This window comes from Capra hircus, chromosome 7 (assembly GCF_001704415.2).
Source record: "Capra hircus breed San Clemente chromosome 7, ASM170441v1, whole genome shotgun sequence".
NCBI lineage: Eukaryota > Metazoa > Chordata > Mammalia > Artiodactyla > Bovidae > Capra > Capra hircus.
In genome coordinates, this window is record NC_030814.1 from 92,319,431 (window position 1) to 92,338,855 (window position 19,425).

General features: G+C 45.3%; 1 protein-coding gene and 1 pseudogene across 1 annotated transcript in view; one reads left to right on the plus strand and one right to left on the minus strand.

The window, feature by feature from the left end:
* MLLT1 (MLLT1, super elongation complex subunit) overlaps positions 1 to 19,425 on the minus strand; it is a 64,716-nt gene that overhangs the window by 32,226 nt on the left and 13,065 nt on the right. The window contains exon 3 of the mRNA XM_018050925.1: positions 17,028 to 17,110. Within this exon, the coding sequence (XP_017906414.1) occupies positions 17,028 to 17,110 (83 nt within the window). The remainder of the gene's footprint in view (positions 1 to 17,027; positions 17,111 to 19,425) is intronic.
* LOC102186679 lies at positions 7,463 to 7,915 on the plus strand (annotated as a pseudogene).

Genomic DNA, 19,425 nt, shown 5'->3' on the forward strand with positions numbered 1-19,425 from the left:
TCGTCCTGGACACGCTGCCTCGTCCAGGCATGTTCTCCCAGGCCACAAGCAACACCCCCGATCATTTTTCAAAGGAACAACTCAGCCACAGCCACGAGCTGTGGGTCGTAGGCTACCAGCTACAAGCCCCTGGACTGTAGCCCACCAGCTACGACTTTTCTGGGTCAACATGTGACCAGAGGGCAACCGTCTGGAACCCCCTGGATGAGCTCAAGCTCCCAACACAAAGAAGTTCACATCACACATTCATCCTGTCATAGCAAATTCTGTCAGCATTTAAAAACGGGCACCTGCAACTTCTCTGGTGGTTCAGCAGCTAAGACTCCACACTCCCAATGCAGGGGACCTGGATTCCATCCCTACTCAGGGATCTAGATCCCACATGCCGCAACTAAGAAAGAACTCACACACTACAACGGAAAGATCCTGTATGCTACGATGAAGACTGATGATCTTTGTGCTGCAGCTAAGAGCCAGCACAGTGAAACAAATAAAGAAATTAAAAATAAATAAAAAATAAAAACAGCACCTATCCAGGATTCACAAAGAACTCTTACATCTCAACAACAAAAATAAAATGGGCAAAGGACGTGAATAGACACACCTTCAAAGAAGACATACAAATGATCGACAGGCACATGAAAAGATGCTTTGCATCATTAGTCACCAGGGAAATGCAAATCAAAACCACAATGACATGCCACTCGATACACACAAGGACGGAGGTAATTCTAGAAGTTATTAACAGGGAATTCCCCGGTCCAGTGGTTCAGAGAACGCCACTGCAAGGGACATGGGTTCTATCCCTGGTCAGGGAACGAATCAAAGTTATTAAATAAAAACAGGATATAAGGGTTGGTGAGGATGTAGATAAACTGGAACCCTCAAACACTGCTGGCAGGAATGTAAAATGGTTCAGCCATTGTGGAGAACACTTTGGTGGTGTTTCAAAAAGTTAAATACAGAACACCATGACCCAGCAACTCCACTCCCAGGTATAAACCTAAATAAACTGAACACTGGTTTTCAAACAAGTACCTATACACGTGTTCACAGCAATGCTATATCAGAGCAGCAGGTGATTCTCAACAGCCAGCTTGATTCAGAAATAGCCCAAACATCCTCCAACAGACGAAAGGAGACAAACTGTGGTACAGCCACAATTACTCAGCCATGTATGTACATGTGCTCACTCGTGTCCAACTCTCTGTGACCTCCGGGACTGTATTCCACCAGGCTCCTCTCCATGGGATTTCCCAGGCAAGAATACTAGAGTGGGTAACCATTTCCTCCTTCAGGGAAACTTTATGACCCAGGGATGGAACCCACATCTCCTATATTGGCAGGCAGATTCTTTACCACTGAGCCATCAGGGAAACCCATTCAGCCATGAAATGAATGAAATTTTGATGCAGGACAATGTGGGTGAACTCACAGTTATACAGCCAGACATGGAAGGTCACATGGAGAAAACTGTTTAGTTGATATGGGTGAAGTCTTGGAACCAGACGCAGACGGCCGCTGCTCAACACTGTGAATGCCATTGACTTGCGCACTTAAAAACGGTTAATTTTATGTTACGTGAATTTCACCTCAATTAAAAAAAAAAAAAAGGTGTGTGAGAGTGGGTGAACTGACACACAGGCTGTACCACCAGGTTTCTTTGACAGACAACAGCTGCCCCTCCAGAATCAATCTGGCTCATTCTTTTAGGCACCTGCTCAACAAATATTTATCAAGTACAAGTGTTGTCTCTTTGCCAAAGGCTGGTAGACACACTGAACAAAACTGGCAGGGCCACGCCCCAGAGAACTGATCTTCCAGTAGTGGAGTCAGGCACTGGACAAGTAGACCTGTGTTCATTCCGGTACTGCTGCAGGGGGAGGGCGAGCACGCCAGGAGAAAAACCAAGGTCAGATCCGAAGGCCAGAGCAGACCCCTGGATTCTCCCACCTCATAACAATGTGACCCTGGGCAGGCTCATCATTCAAGCCTTCCATTCCCCCCCCCATGAAATGGGACCATGGAACCGATCCTTCTATGGGACTATGTGAGGGCTGGAGGAGATTTCAGGGAAAATGCCTAACATAGCCATCGGCCTATTATCATCCATACTTTTCCCCAAAGTGTAAAATTATCTGAGGTGCTGCAACATTATAAGTAATTCTGCTCACCATTTATAACATCTCAGTAAGTGCAGAAGAACCATATGACAAAATTCAACATCCGTCTGTTATTAAAAAAAAAAAAAATCAACAAACTAGAAATAGAAGACATAAATGAAAAGCCCATAGTAAACATCATACTCAACAGCAAAAGACTGAAAACATTCCTGATCTTAGAGGATGCCCTTAAAGAAAGGATGCTCACTTTCACCACTTTTCTACGACACTTAGGAAGTCACAGCCAGAGCATAAGGCAAGAAGAACAGAGAAAGGGAAGGATGAAGGAAAACAAAACGAGAAGGGAGGGAGAGGACAGAGGAGGAAGGAAGGAAGAAAAATTGGAAACAAAGAAGTAAAACTATCTCTGATCACAGATGATATAATATTATATGTAAAATTCCTAGATTACACACACACCCACAAAACTGTTAGAACCAACAAACAAATCAGCCAAGTTATAAGATACAAAATCAACACACAAGAAATCAGCCACAGTTCTATATGCTAGCAATGAACAGTGTGAAAAGGAAATTAAGAAAACAATCCCACTTAAAATAGCATCAAAAAGAATAAAATACTTAGAGATTAACCAAGGAAGATTTGTACAATGAAAACTATAAAACACTGCTTAAAGAAATTAAAGACAAATGCAAAGATATCCCATGATCACGAATTCAGAAAAATTCATATTGTTAAAATGTCAATACTGCCTAAAGTGATCGAGGGAGTTAATGCAATCCCTAACAAAATCCCACAACTTTTTTGGTTTTTTTGCAGAAATAGAAAACTCTATCCCCCAAATCACATGAAATCTCAAGGGACTTCAGTGAGTCAAAACAATCTTGAAAAATACTGGGAAAACTTACACTTACTGATTTCAAAACTTACTACAGAATGGAGAACCCAGAAATAAGCCCACACATTTACAGTAAATAAATCTACCACAAAGGAGGCAAGAATATACAATGGAGAGAAATCAGTCTCTTCAATGAAGTGATGCTGGGAAAACTGGACAGCTACATGTCAAAGAATGAAATTAGAACACTCTCTAATACCACATACAAAAATAAATTCAAAATGGATTAAAGACCTAAATGTCAGACCATTAGCCATAAAAGTCCTAGAGGAAAACACAAGCAGAACACTCTTCGACATAAATTGCAGCAATGTTTTTTTGATTTGACTCCTAAAACAAAGGAAATAAGGGCAAAAATAAACAAATGGAACCTAATTAAACTTAAAAGCTTTGCACAGCAAAGGAAACCATGAACAAAATGGAAAGACAACCTACTGAATGAGAGAAAATATCTGTAAATGATATGTGTGAGGAGTTAATATCCAAAACATATAAACAACTCTCACAACTCAACATCAGAAAAACAAGTAACTCAACTATAAAATGGACAGAAGACCTGAACAGACATTTTTCCAAAGGGGACCTGCAGATAGCCAACAGGCACAAGCAAAGATGCTCAGCACATTAATCATTAGAGAAATGCAAATTAAAACCACAATGAGGGGCTTTCCTGGTGGTCCAATGGTTAAGACTCCACCTTCCAATGCAGGGACACAGGTTAGATCTCTGGTTGGGAAACTAAGATCCCACCTGCCATGGAGCACCTAGGCTCACATGTCACAAGTAGAGAAACCCTCACGCTGCAACTAGAGAAGCCTGCATACCAAAACTAGAGAAAGCCTGCGTGCCACAACAGAGACCCAGCCCAGCCAAAAACACACAGCCCAGCAATGAGATAGCACCTCACACCTGTCAGGATGGATATCATCCAAAAGAACACAAATAATGAACGCTGGTGACTAGGTGGATAAAAGGGATGCCTTGTACACTGTTGCTGGGACTGTAAATTGGCACAATCACTGTGGAAAAGAGTATGGCGGTTTCTCAAAAAACTAAAAACATAACTACCATATGACCCAGCAATTCCACTCCTGGATATATATTTAAAAAAAAAAAAAAAAAACTAATTCAAAAAGATAGATGCTGCCCAATGTTCACAGCAGCACTATTTTCAATTGCCAAGATGTGGAAGTAACCATCAACAAATGGATGGGTCAAGAAGACGTGGCATATACAGATGCATACTCAGACGCACATACTTACGCACACATACAAACAGCTACACACCAGGGCTGCTACTCAATCATTCAAATGAACAAAACTTTGCCATTTGCAACAGTACAGGTGGACTTGGGGGACATTATGCTAAGTGAAATAAGTCAGAGAGAGAAAGACAAACACTGTATGATATCACTCATATGTGGAATCTGAAAAATAAACCTGTGAACACAACAAAAAGGCAACAGACTCAGAGATACAGAGAACAAACTAGTGGCTACCAGTGGGGAGAGTAAAGAGAGGCAGGGCAAGATAGGGATGGGAGCTAAAGAGGTATACACCACTGCTACGAAGAGAGATGACACAAAACAGGGAATACAGCCAACATTTTATAATAGCTGCAAATGCAGTGTAACCTGTAAAAACTGTGAGTCATTATGCTGTACACTTGTAACTTATATAACATTGTCCTTTAGCTACACTTCAATTAAAATTTTTTTTAGAAAAATATTACAAAGCTATGGTAATTGAAACAGTGTAGCGCTGGGCATAAAGACAGATATACAGACCAATGGAATAGACCAGAAAGCCCAGAAATAAACTCTCATATATGTGGTCAAATGATTTTCAACAAGGGCATCAAGACTATTCAATAGGAAAAGGACGAGTCTTCTCAATGAATGGTGCTGGGAAAACTGGATATCCACATTCAAAAGAATGAAGTTCAGTGGGGTGGGATGGAGACTCGAGAGGGAGGGGGTATGGGTATCTTTATGGCTAATTCCCACTGGTATATGGCAGAAATGAACACAACATTGTAAAGTAATTATCCTCCCATTAAAAAAAAAAAAATGAAGTTCAACCTTTACCTAAAACCATATCCAAAAATTAACTCAAAATGGACCAAATATCTAAATGTAACAGGCAAAGCTATAGAATTCTTAGACGAAAACTCAGGGCAAAAGTTTCACAATATTGGATTTGATATGATTTCCTTCCATATGGTTCGAAAGAAATGACTATGGTTTTTCCAGTAGTCACATATGGACGTGAAAGTTGGACCATAAAGAAGGCTGAGCACTAAAGAATTGATGCTTTTGAACTGTGGTGTTAGAGAAGACTCTTGAGAGTCCCTTGGACTGCAAGGAGATCCAACCACTCAATCCTAAAGGAAATCAATCCTGAATATTCATTGGAAGGACTGATGCTGAAGCTGAAGCTCCAATACTTTGGCCACCTGATGCAAAGAACTGACTCATCAGAAAAGACCCTGATGCCGGGAAAGACTGAAGGCAGGAGGAGAAGGGGAGGACAGAGGATAAGATGGTTGTATGGCACCATCGACTCAATGGACATGAGTTTGAGCAAGCTCCAGGAGATGGTGAAGGATAGGGAAGCCTTGAGTGCTGCAGTCCATGGGGTCACAAAGAGTAGGACACAACTGAGCGACTGAACAACAAATGATACCTTGGATATGACACCAAAGGTACAGGCAAAAACAGGAAAAATAGGCAAACTGGACTTCATGAAAATTAAAACCTTTTTATGCAAAGTACACGACCAACAGAGTGAAAAGGTAATCCACAGAATGGAAAAAAATACTTACAAATCATATATACGATAATGGATTACTACCCTAGATATACAGAGAATGCCTAAAAGTCAACAACAACAAGAAAACAAACAAGGACTTCCCTGATGGTCCAGTGGTTAAGACTTCACACTCCCAATGCAGGAGGCACAAGTTCAATCCCTCGTCAGGGAACTAACATCCCACATGCCATGTGGGGCAGCCAGGAAAAAAAAACCCACTCCAATTCAAAAACAGGCAAACAGCTCAAATAGATATTTTTCCAAAGAAGATATACAGATGCCCAATAAGCAGATGGAAAGATGCTCAACATCACCAATCATCAGAGAAAGCAAGTCAGAACCACAATGAGGGAACTGCCTGGCAGTCCAGTGGCTAGGCCTCAGTGCTTTCACTGCAGAGGGTCCGCGTTTGATCCCCGGTCAGGGAACTAAGATCCTACAAGCTGCATGGCATGGTCAGTAACAAAAACCCACAATGAGATACCACCTCACACTCTTTATTAGGGATACTATCAGAAAAAGAGAGAAAGCAACAAGTGTTGACAAGGATGTGGAGAAATTGGAACCCTTGTGTACTGTTGATAAAATGTAAAATGGTGCAGCTGCTATAGAAAACAGCACGGTGGTTCCTCAAAAAATTAAAATAGATTTACTACATAATCCAGCAATTCTACTTCTGGGTGTGTACCCAAAAGAACCGAAAGCCCACAACACGGTAAATCAACTATACTTCAATTAAAAAGCTAAATTAAAACTTTAAAAAAGAATTGAAAGCAGGGTATCAAAGAAATATTTGTATACTTGTGTTCACAACAACATTATTCTCAGTAGCTAAAACATGGAAGCAACCCAAATGTCCAAGATAGAGGAGTGGATATGCAAAATGTGCTCTGTCCGTACAATGGCACATTGTTCAGGACTAAAAACCAATGAAACACGGACACACACCACAGAGCGGATGGACCATGAAGTAAGCCAAACACGAAGGACACGTGTTGCTACAATTCCACTTACATGAGGTGCCTATGATAGGCACATTCACAGTCACAGAAAGTAGAACACAGGTAACCAGGGGCTGGGGATAGAAGTTATTATTTAATTGGCAGTTTTATTCAGGATGATTAGAAAGCTCTGGAAACAGCCATAGTGGCTACAAACCATCATGCTTTTTTTTTTTTTGGATGAATTTTTTATTGTGGTAAAATATACATAAGCCTTAACATTTTAAACATTTTCAGGTGTGCAACTCGGTGGCGTGCAGTATATTCATGATGCTGTGCAACCATCATCACTATCCATTTCCAGAGAGTTCTCATCATCTCAGACAAAAACTGTGTACCCATTAAAAAATAATTCCCTGGATAAAGAAAATGGGGTACCTATCTGCAATGGAATATTACTCAGCCATAAAAAAGAATGAAATAATACCATTTGCAGCAACATGAATGGACCTAGAGAGTGGCATGCTAAATGAAGTAAGTCAGATAGAGAAAGAAATAGCATATGACATGTCTTATACGTGGAATCTAAAAAGAGACAATAAAAATGAACGTACAGAGACTCACAGACCTAGAGAAGGAACTTATGGCTGTGGGGGAGGGGAGGGATAGTGAGGGAGTTTGGAATGGACATGTACACACTGCTATATTTAAAATGGATAACCAGTACAGTCCCAAGATGGAGGGCCACCATGAAGAAGGCGGCTGCAGAAGATGTCAATGTCGCTTTTGAGGATCAACAAAAGATAAACAAATTTGCACGGAATACAAGTAGAATCACAGAGCTGAAGGAAGAAACAGAAGTAAAAAAGAAACAACTCCAGCATTTAGAAGATGCCTGTGAGGACATCATGCTTGCAGATGACGACTGCTTAATGATACCTTATCAGATTGGTGATGTTTTCATTCGTCATTCTCAAGAAGAAACACAAGAAATGTTAGAAGAAGCCAAGAAAAATTTGCAAGAAGAAACTGACGCCTTAGAATCCAGAGTGGAATCAATTCAACGGGTGTTAGCAGATTTGAATGTTCAGTTATATACAAAATTTGGGAGTAACATAAACCTTGAAGCTGATGAAAGTTAAACATTTTATAAAATTTTTTTAATTTGTTTAATAAACTTGAAAAAAAAAAAAAGATAATCAACAAGGATCTCCTATATAGCACATGGAACTCTGGTCAATGTTATATGGCAGCCTGGATGGGAGGGGAGTTTGGGGGAGAATGAATACACGTGTATGTATACCTGAGCCACTTTGCTATTCACCTGAAACTATTACAACAAACGTTAATCAGCTATTCTCCAATACAAAATTAAATAATAATAATAATTCCCCAAGTCCCTAGTAACCACTATTCTGCTTTCTGTCTCTGTGAATTCGCCTATTCTAGAAACTTAACACAAGTGGAAAAACATAGTATTTGTCCTTTTCTGTCGGGCTTACTTCACATCATGCACATTCTTAATGACACTGAATTACACTTTTAAATGGCTTCAGTGATAAATATTATGTTACAGATGGACTTCCCTGGAAGCTCAGCTTGGTAAAGAATCCGCCTGCAATGTGGGAGACACCGGTTTGATTCTTGGGTTGGGAAGATCTCCTGGAGAAGTGATAGGCTACTCACTCCAGTATTCTTGGGCTTCTCTGGTGGCTCAGATGGTAAAGAATCCACCTGCAATGCAGGAGACCTGGGTTCAATCCCTGCGTTGGGAGGATCCCCTGGAGAAGGGCAAGGCAAAGCACTCCAGTATTCTTCTCTGGAGAATCTCCATGGACAGAGGAGCCTGGCGGGGTACAGTCCCTGGGGTCACAGAGAGTCAGACACAACTGAGTGACTAAGCAGCAGCAGCATGCTACAGATAAACATTATATCACAAACAACAAACAACAAACTCAAGCCAAACTACGGCCAAATCAACAGCTTCTATCTATTTCTGCTTTACTGACTATGCCAAAGCCTTTGACTGTGTGGATCACAATAAACTGTGGAAAATTCTGCAAGAGATGGGAATACCAGACCACCTGACCTGCCTCTTGAGAAACCTGTATGCGGGTCAGGAAGCAACAGTTAGAACTGGACATGGAACAACAGACTGGTTCCAAATAGGAAAAGGAGTACGTCAAGGCTGTATATCGTCACCCTGCTTATTTAACTTATATGCAGAGTACATCATGAGAAACGCCGGGCTGGAAGAAGCACAAGCTGGAATCAAGGTTGCTGGGAGAAATATCAATAACCTCAGATATGCAGATGACACCACCCTTATGGCAGAAAGTGAAGTGAAGAGGAACTGAAAGCCTCTTGATGAAAGTGAAAGAGGAGAGTGAAAAAGTTGGCTTAAAGCTCAACATTCAGAAAAGGAAGATCATGGCATCTGGTCCCATCTCTTCATGGGAAATAGATGGGGAAACAGTGGAAACAGTGTCAGACTTTATTTTTTTGGGCTCCAAAATCACTGCAGATAGTGATTGCAGCCATGAAATTAAAAGACGTTTACTCCTTGGAAGGAAAGTTATGACCAACCTAGATAGCATATTCAAAAGCAGAGACATTACTTTGCCAACAAAGGTCCATCTAGTCAAGGCTATGGTTTTCCCAGTAGTCATGTATGGATGTGAGAGTTGGACTGTGAAGAAGGCTGAGCGCCAAAGAATTGATTCTTTTGAACTGTGGTGTTGGAGAAGACTCTTGAGAGTCCCTTGGACTGCAAGGAGCTCCAACCAGTCCATTCTGAAGGAGATCAGCCCTGGGATTTCTTTGGAAGGAATGATGCTGAAGCTGAAACTCCAGTACTTTGGGCACCTCATGCGAAGAGTTGACTCATTGGAAAAGACTCTGATGCTGGGAGGGATTGGGGGCAGGAGGAAAAGGGGACGACAGAGGATGAGATGGCTGGATGGCATCACTGACTAGATGGACATGAGTCTGAGTGAACTCCAGGAGTTGGTGATGGACAGGGAGGCCTGGCGTGCTATGATTCACGGGGTCGCAAAGAGTCAGACACGACTGAGCGACTGAACTGAACTGAAGAGATTAAGTGATTGAGAAGACATGCCATAGACCAAGAAAATATCTGTAAAATCAAAGCTTGACAAAGGAGTGATATCCAGAAACATAGAGAACTCTAAACAAACTCAATAATAAGGAAGGAGACATCCCAAATTTTAGAAAATGGTCAGACACTTTGAACAGACACCTCCTCAAAGAAGTTAAAGGCAAATAAGCATATGAAAATATGCTCAATGCCATAAGTCATAAGGGAAAAGTCCAGAACCAGATGGTTTCACTGTTAAACACTACCAAACATTCAAAGAATTAAAACCAATTATACTCAAACTCTTCCAAAAGCAGAAGAGGAAGGAATACTTCCTAACACATTCTGTGAAGCCAGTACTACCCTCACACCAAAACCAGACAAAAATACCTCAAGAAAACTACAGATCAATATTCCTTGCGACTATAAAATTGTCAAAATAACAGCACACCAAATGCAACAGCACATTGAAAAAATTATATATATAATTTAGTGGAAATTTATCCCAGGAATGATACTCAATGTAATACACTAATGTACTAAAATAAAGAGGGAAAATTCACATGCTTATCTCAACACAGGTAAGAAAAAGTGCTTAAAAAAATGTTATACCCTTTCATGAAAACACTCAGTAAACTGGGAATAAAAAGGGACTTTCTTAATCTGATAAAGGGCATTTATGAAAAATCCACTGTTAACATAATACGTAATTTAAAAAAAGACTGAATAGTTTCCCTCTAAGTCAGGAAAAAAATAAAGAAAGACCATGTTTGACATTACTATTCAACACTGTACTGAAGTCCTGGCCAGAGCAATGAGGCAAGAAAAAGAAAAAAGATGTTCAAATACTAAAAGGTATCCTGTAACACCAGAAAGCAAAGATGAACTAAGGAGCCTCCTGATGAGAGTGAAGAGGAGAATGAAAAAGCTGGCTTAAAACTCAACATTCAAAACACTAAAATCCTGGCATCCAGTCCCATCACTTCATGGCAAATATAAGGGGGAAAACTGAAAACAGTGACAGATTTTCTTTCCTTGAACTCCAAAATCACTGCAGATAGTGACTGTAGCCATGAAATTAAAAGATGCTTGCTCCTTGGAAGGAAAGCTATGACAAACCTAGACAGCACATTAAAAAGCAGAGACATCACTTTGCTGACAAAAGTTCCCATAGTCAAAGCTATGGGTTTTCCAGTAGTCATGTATGGATGTGAAAGTTGGACCATAAAGAAGGCTGAGTGCCAAAGAATTGATGTTTTCAAATGGTGGTGCTGAAGAAGACTCCTGAGAGTCCCTTGGACAGCAAGGAGATCAAACCAGTCAATCCTAAAAGAAATCAACCCGGAATATTCATTGGAAGGACTGACACTAAAGCTAAAGCTCCAATACTTTGGCCACCAGATGGGAAGAGAGACACACGGGAAAAGACCCTGATGCTGGGAAAGACTGAAGGCAAAAGTGGCCGCAGAAGATGAGATGGTTAAACAGTTACCACTGACTCAATGACATGAGTCTGAGCAAACTCAGAGATAGTGAAGGTCAGGGAAGCCTGGCATGCTGCAGTCCAGGGGGTCACAAAGAGTTGGGCAAGACTTAGTGACTGAACAGAGCCAAACTGACAGGAAAAAAGTTAAACTACCTCCGTTTGCAAATGATATCCTTTATGCAGAATATCCCAAAGAAGCCACGAAAAATTGCTAAAGATAATAAACAGATTCAGTGAAGTTGCAGAGGACCAGATCAACATACACACAAATCAGCTATGTTTCTATATACCAGCAATGAACATCCCAGAAGGAAATTAAGGGAACAATTCCATTTTATAATAGCATACAGCAGACTAAAATATCGAGGAAAAAATGTAACCAAGAAAGTAAAATACTTGTACATGAAAACTACAAAACATTTTGGAAAAGAAATTAAAGAAGACCTGTAAATGAGAAGACATCCCTTATCCTTGGACTGGAAGACTTTAATATTGTTAAGATGGCAATGTCTCCAAAGTGTTTACAGATTCAATGCGATCCCTGTCAAAATTTCAGTGGTCTCTTCTGCAAAAATGGAAAAGTCCAACGTCAGATCCATACATAATGCCAAGAGGCCCACAACAACCAAAACCATATTAAAAAACAAACAAAAACCCCAGCAAAGTTGGAAGACCCACACATTCCGATTTCAAAACTTCTTACATAACTACAGTAATCAAAACAGTATGGTACTAGTATGAAAGTGAAAGTGAAAGTCAGTCATGTCCAACTCTTTGAGGCCCCATGGACTATACAGTCCAAGGAATTCTCCAGGCCAGAATACTGGAGTGGGCAGCCTTTCCCTTCTCCAGGGGGTCTCCCCAACCCAGGGATCAGACCCAGGTCTCCTGCACTGCAGGCGGACTCTTTACCAGCTGAGCCACCAGGGAAGCCCTGGTCTGAGGACAAACATAAAGACCAATGGAACAGAACTGAGTCCAGAGAGAAAGCTAACCATATGCAACCAACTGATTTTTGACAATGATGCTACAGTCACTCCTCGGTGGGGGGGAGAACAGTCTCTTTAACAAATGGTGCTCAGACAACTGAAAGAGCATATGGAAAAGAATGAAGTTAGACCCTAACTCATCCCACACATAAAAATTAACTCAAAATGTGTCGTCCCCAGCCACACTTCGCCTTCCGATGCACTTCTCATACCAAATGAGTGTCCTTCTCTCGGTGAACCAGTGCCATCTTTCCCTCATTTCTGTACCCCTGCTATCTGAAATGGCCCCAGGCACAGTGCTAAAGTACTGCCCAGGGTTCCCAATCTCAAGAGAGCTAGCTGTGCGGTGTCTTCCAGAGGATATATGCCTGCCAGACAAGCTTAGTGCCAGCATGAATGATGCTGCTGTGAGTCCACTGTTAACAATCAACAATGAATAAGGAGCCTTCAAACAGAAGTGCCCAGAAAACAAGGCTATGTGTCCCTCTGCTGACAAAACTGTGACCAGAGGCTCACAGGAACTTAACCTCTAGGCCCCTTGCAGCAAAGGTTCAGTTTTCACTAACTCAGTGTTCCTGGTAACTTTATGTAGCTTTTTTGAGGAAGGAGAATTGACTGTATACACGTGGCGGGGGGCGGGGGGGTAGTCGGGTCCAAACAATGGAATATTATTCAGCCATAAAAAGCAATGAAGCACTGACACACAGCACAACTTGGTGAAGCCTGAGAACATGAAGCTCAGAGCAGGAAGCCATACACAAAAGGCTGCGTGTTGTGATTCCTTTTGTATGAAATGTCCACAACAGGCAAATCCACAGACACAAAGCAGATCAGAGGCTGCCAGAAGATGAGAGTGGGGATGGGGAGACAAAACATTTGACATCAGAGAGGCTGCATAACATTACAAATGCACTACATGCTGCTGAATTATACACTTTAAAATGCTTAACTGCACAGGATGTGAATTCCACCTCAGTAAAAATTTTATTTTACAACTATCGAATCATAGGAAAACATTTGGCCTTTGACCCCGTTCCTGATCTTGGAAATTGCTCAGTTGTGTCTGATTCTTTGCGACCCCATGGACTATACAGACCATGGAATTCTCCAGGCCAGAATGCCAGTGGGTAGCCTTTCCCTTCTCCAGGGGATCTTCCCCACCCAGGGATCAAACCCAGGTCTCCCACATTTCAGGCAGATTCTTTACCTGATCTTGGAATCTCCTGAGTGATGCGGTGACAGAAGCGTCCTATGCTCTAATGAGGTAGCTCCAGGTGGGCCCCTAGGTGGCTTAGGATGGGGCTGGTCCCCAGAAAGACCAAGTCTTGACGAGAAGCTCATCCCCTGTCCCAACCTCCAAGCTCCAGGGCAGGGGAGGGTGGAGAACAAGTTAGTCAGCAATGGCCAGTGACTGACTCATGCCTTGTTAACAAAGCTTCCATAAAACCCCTAAACATGGGGTTCAGAGCCCTCAGGGAGAGCAGGCGAGGGTGCAGGTGCAGGTGTGCTGGCGGGGAAGGACCTGGAAGTTCCTCCCCTACCCACACCAGGCCCCGCCTCTCTCCCAGCTGGCTGCTTCTGACCTGCATCCCACATACTAAACCCAAAACAGGAAGTAAAATGTCGATCAGAATTCTGTGAGCTGTTTCACCAAACCCCAGAGCCTGAGGGGGCTGTGGGAAACCCTGATTTACAGCTGGTCCATCAGAAGCACAGAAGGCGCCAGTCACAGGGTACACTGCGGGGCTGAGCCCTGACCTGTGGGTCTGCACTAATTTGATGGCTACTGGCAGAGACAGCTAAGCTCCTGGACACCTGGGCTGGATCTGGAGAACCAAAGCCAGAGGAGAGGTGCTGGGAAGGATGCTGCATTTGGCATTAAAAGCAAGTGAACAGAAACAGCTCAGCGATGCCCAGAAGAACTTTTAAGTCAGAAGAACCCAACCCTACCCCTCTTTTTTCCACCCGGGCTTTGGGGAAAGGAGTGGTTTATCTGTATAAGAACATCCTGCCAACAGGTCAAACAGAATGTGGCCTCAGATAAGTGCTAGGGCCAAATAGCACAGAACCCAGAATTCCACCATTCCACAGCAGGTGCCATGGCCAGGGGCAGATGCAGCCAGAACGCCTCAAGCTTACACAAGAAAATGTCCTGCGTCTGAGAGACAGCCCTTCCTGTTCTGGGTGCACATCCACCCCACTACTCGGAGAGGCCACCGGTCACCTTCCTTCATCTCTGGGGCCTAAGGCCTCAGAGACTGCCTGCTCCATTCACTCTGCGTGCCCAGGCTGACCCTCCAGTGACATCAACGATGAAGCGCTCACTCCATGCTGGGACCAGACCACGTGCCCTCCCTTCCATCTCTCCTAATCTTCCCAACAGCCTGAGAAGCAGACACGACTGAAATCTATCTCGTAGACAGAGAAACGGGTCCAGAGAAGTGGCTTGTCCACAGCTGCCCCTCATTGCTTAGCACAGCAATGATCAGCTCACCTAACTGATGACTGAACGGTGAGGAGGGCTAAACTTCGACGGCAGCTCTTGCCTGCATGGGTGGGGTGGGGCAGTGGGGCGGAGGCGGGGGCGGGGGAGAAGCGACTAGCAAGTCCTCCCTAGGTGGCCCTGCATCACACACATCCCACATCTGCAGCAGCTGCTTCTGCCGTAAACCTGCCCTTGCTTTTCCACACCTGTCTGAGCTTTACCAACCTCCAAAGGGACCCACATTTACACAACACTTGAAGAAGCAAGCAAACAGCAGAATTCACGAACAGCCATCATCCTGGGTCACGTCCGTTTTGGGTACACATACGTGAACACAAGCTCTGCTGGTCCAAGTAAGCCCCCATGATTGAGGTGAGCCCAGCCCGTGTGACTGGGTGTCTAGGCACTCCCGCACGCAGGCTGGGGATGTGACCACCCTCTAGGGCCTGGCCAAGTACTCAGTAATAAGCATCACCCAGCAGAACGTGAGGTGCACCCAATGGGACCTGTGACCTGCATCCAGTCCCTGCCCAGGTAGTCTCACAGTGCAGGGCTGACCACTACAGCCCTGAGGGCAAAGCTGCCACCGGGAGCAGAGGATTCTAGAAACGGGACACAGGGCATGGGAGAGCACACAGCAGCCATCTTGAGGACGGGCTCATAGCTCCACGCCAGCCCCAGAGCCCAGCGCTGCAGACACGGAGGTGTCCATGCACATCGCTTTCTCCAGATGCACTTGCTCTATCTCCCCAGCCACCCAGAGGGGCTCCAATCAGCATTCCATTTGCACAGCCTCCCCGTGGGGCAGGAAGGCTGGACACATACCTGCCAGGGACTCACCCCAGCCCTGGCCCTCCTCCACACTCCCCAAGCAGCAGGAGGCCTCCTGGGGTCTGGCTCCCTAGGCGACAGGGTGCCAATGCCCCCAGGGGCACAGTGCCCCTCCTGTGCCTGTGCAGACAGGTTGGGCTCTCCTCTCATCATTGGCCAGTCACCTTGACGCCCAGAAAATCAGGGTGACCTGCGGCCCCACCATCAAATCCCACACCCACTGAAATGTTCCTCGGTGCCCTCAAGCTCCACCCCTGACACCAGGGATTCTCAGAAGCGGCTTGTCAAGTGAGTGGTGGCACCCATGGGCCCCCCAGGATGTCGTCCCCCTTGAGAGATGGCAGAGCTGCCCACAGCCAGGCCAGCTGCATGCATGGAGAAGCACCCGGCCAGCAGGCATTCAGAGTCAGGTAAAGTGCCAGCTGGCCACACCTGTGAGAAGCAACAGAGGCTTGCTGCCAGGCAGACAATGGTTAAATGCTGGGTACCGGGCTTCAAGAAAAAAGCTCTGGTCTGAACTGTGTCCCCAGTTTCTAGGCTGCCTCCCACCCGCCACGTGATGGTGCTGGGAGGGGCTTGGCTCACGAGGATGGCGCCCTCAGAGGGGGATGGTGCTTCCACAGACTGCTCGTGCTTCCCCACAGAGGGCACAGCAAGGAGAGCACGTGACCTGGAGCGCGGCCCTTCCCTGACCATGCCGGTGCCCAGTCCAGGACCTCCAGCCGCCGGAACGCCAAGCAAACAACTTCTGCTGTTTCTGAGCCGCCCTGTCTGTGGTACTGTGTTATCACAGCCTGAACACTCTGAGACGATTTCTATTTTTTTCCACTGTAGGCACATAGAGAATACTACAGAGAGAACACCCTCCTGTGATCCTACCACCCAGATTACCTTTACCATCTTTCATACATATGATCCCTTTTTTCTATAAATACCATACACACAACTTGCTTTTCTCATTCAACAACTCTAAAAGCTCTCTCCCACAAGGCCGTCAACGGTTCCGGTTCAGAACATGCACGAGGGCCTCCAACCAACAGCCTATGCTGAACGTCCAGGTACCTTCCAGATCTTCCCCTCTCCTCCCACGGTGACCGTCCAAGGACTCTGGCCCCACCCCAGCAGGTGACAGCTGAGCCAGGGACCCTGCCACTTCTAGCATGACTGACGGGGCCATGGCTTGCTGCTCCCCAACTTGCCAGCTCCCCAGCTGACCACCATGGAGAGATGGCTGCGACACTCCACCCGCGGGCCTGACATGGAGTCTCCGTTACATGTGTCAGCATCCACCCTGCCGCGCAGGCACTGCTGGCCCCCTCACCTCGTGTGAGTTGTGCGGCCTCCTCACCACTCCCCAGGACCCTACCTTGTTCTTGAAGTACACCTCGATGGGCATGATGAAGCCAGCATAGCCCGACTCCTCCACCTTGTAGGGGGGCTCCTTGCACACTGAAAAGAAACAGATGATGTGCCGTCAGCTCCCGGCAGCAGGAAGCACATGCATTCTGCCTCCTCTCTGGGCTCAGTGGGCTCTGCAGGAGGCCGGCTCCCCAGGAGTGGAGATCCCAGGCCTGGTCCACATCAGAGGGGTCCCAGGGGAGAGAAGAAGCAGAACAGGAGAAAGAGCACCCCTGCCACCCTGGGGTGGGAGAGTGTGTGGGAAGGGGCCGGAGACCAGCTAAGGCAGAGTAGCCGGCACTGGCCACTGGGCGCATGGGTTCAACCGACTGAGAGCAGCAAGTGAGGCTTGGGCGAGATGCCAGGCCTGGGGAGCTCTGGTCTCCCTGGAGGGCAGATATTCTGCTGTGCCCACCTCCTGCCATCACCCACGTGAGCACGTGACTTGGGGCCCTGCTAGGGGCCAGGGACATAGACACCAGATGGAGGTGACCCAGTCTAAGATGGGGCTTGCTGCCTGGGTTCCACTGCAGCACCTAACCACAGCATCCCCAGGGACCACAGCATCCCCAGGGACGGGGGGGTGGAGGGAGAGAGAGAACCCAGGAAGAACACAGAACAGAGGTAAAACGCTCTCCCACAGTCCCACTCTCCAGGATGCACTGTCAACGTTTTGACGTGCATGCTGTCACTACGCGAGTAATGGGAAAACACCGTTCTCCTGCTTGTAGGAAAAACAGGACAGTACAGATCAACCCCTCATGTCCTCCACCCTACCTTCTCCCGTGGCGACCAAGAGGTAGGAAAAAACCCTGCCACCTGTTAACACCTTTACACACGTGTGTGGACTGTAACTCTTAAGTGGGCCACACATGGCTGGAACATAATGACAGGCCAGCATCTTGCACGTGGCCAGCACATGGGGTATGAGGGAAGTCAGGGCTGGCCTGACTTCCTGCCAGGGGCAAGGGCGCAGTCATGACCCGGCCATAGGACCCACCACAGCAGAGCCTCCTGGTGGCACCAGTGGCCAGCTCCTCAGCTGAGCACCAGCAGCGCTGTCACCTGACCTCAGGGCATGAATGTGAGTCATTACTGCCAACAAATGCTGCGTTCATTCATTATCCACGTCTGCGATGTTGGGTGCCCAGATGGTGACAGAGGCCAAGGGCATGCCTCTGGTCCCCAGGAGGGAGCAAGTCACCTTCAGTGGGACAGTCAGCCCACCCGGAAGTCAGGAGCAGCCCTGCCGAGGGGACCACAGGCAGGGAACTCTGTGGGGGTGACCTCAGCCCCAATCCCTATTCCAACAGGCCTCCTGCTCTGTGGTCACCCTCCGTGGGTGCTGACGGGGCACGCCACATGCAGCCCACACCACACCACTTTCTCATTCCCTCTGAAACCTGCACTGCCTGGCATCCCGCAGCTCAGGATCCAGGCTGTCCCGTGCTCCCTCAAGGCCACCTTAGCTTCTCCCGAGAACTTGGGAAAAGGAAAGAAAAAAAACCAAAGTCAATGTCCTCAGAGGGAAGACAAGCTCGACAAATGAAAACAAGATATTTTCAAAAATGAAAATTAGAGAGTAAGAAAGGGTTCTTAGACATTACAAATACAGTATTTACAGTGGTTGAATTCAACAGAAAGACCAGAAAATAAAGTCAACAGAATCTCCCAGAATGTAGGGATTAAAAAAAAATTTCTTTAAGAAAGGTAAGAGGTGCAAAAACAGCAGCTAATATTCATAAAGCACCTATTGTGTGCCAGGCAGTATTCCCAGAATCTTATACCATCAACTCCCAACAACACTGTGAGCCAAATGCACTTGTTCCCATTTTACAGATGAGAAAACTTAAACATAGAGAATTTACATAACAAGCATTCTAGAAAGAGAAAACAGAAATTAAACAGATGGAAAGAAATTGTCAGAGAAATAGGAGAGAACCTTCCAGAGCTAAAATGAAGGGCACCAAATGTCCAACATGATGAACAAATGAACCAAAAACGATTCAATATGATGAATAAACAAACCAAAAAAGTCCCCAGAAAGGTCATAAAAACCATCTTAAGTCCTTCTAGAGAAAAAACAAAAACACTAAAAAACACATCACCTGCAACAGAACGAGAAACCAGTAGCATCAGATTCCCCAGAAGATGACAAAACAACACGTTCAAAGCTCTGAATGATAGTCACTCTCCAACTGGAACATTATACCCAGCTCAACTACCGCTCAAGCATGGGGCCAGAACAGGCCACTCTAGATACGCAAAGACTTTATTCCCTACACACCTTTCGACAGAAATTGCTTCAGTAATTAGTCTCTTGGGAAACTTCTTGATAAATTACTCCAGTAAAACAGGAAAATGAA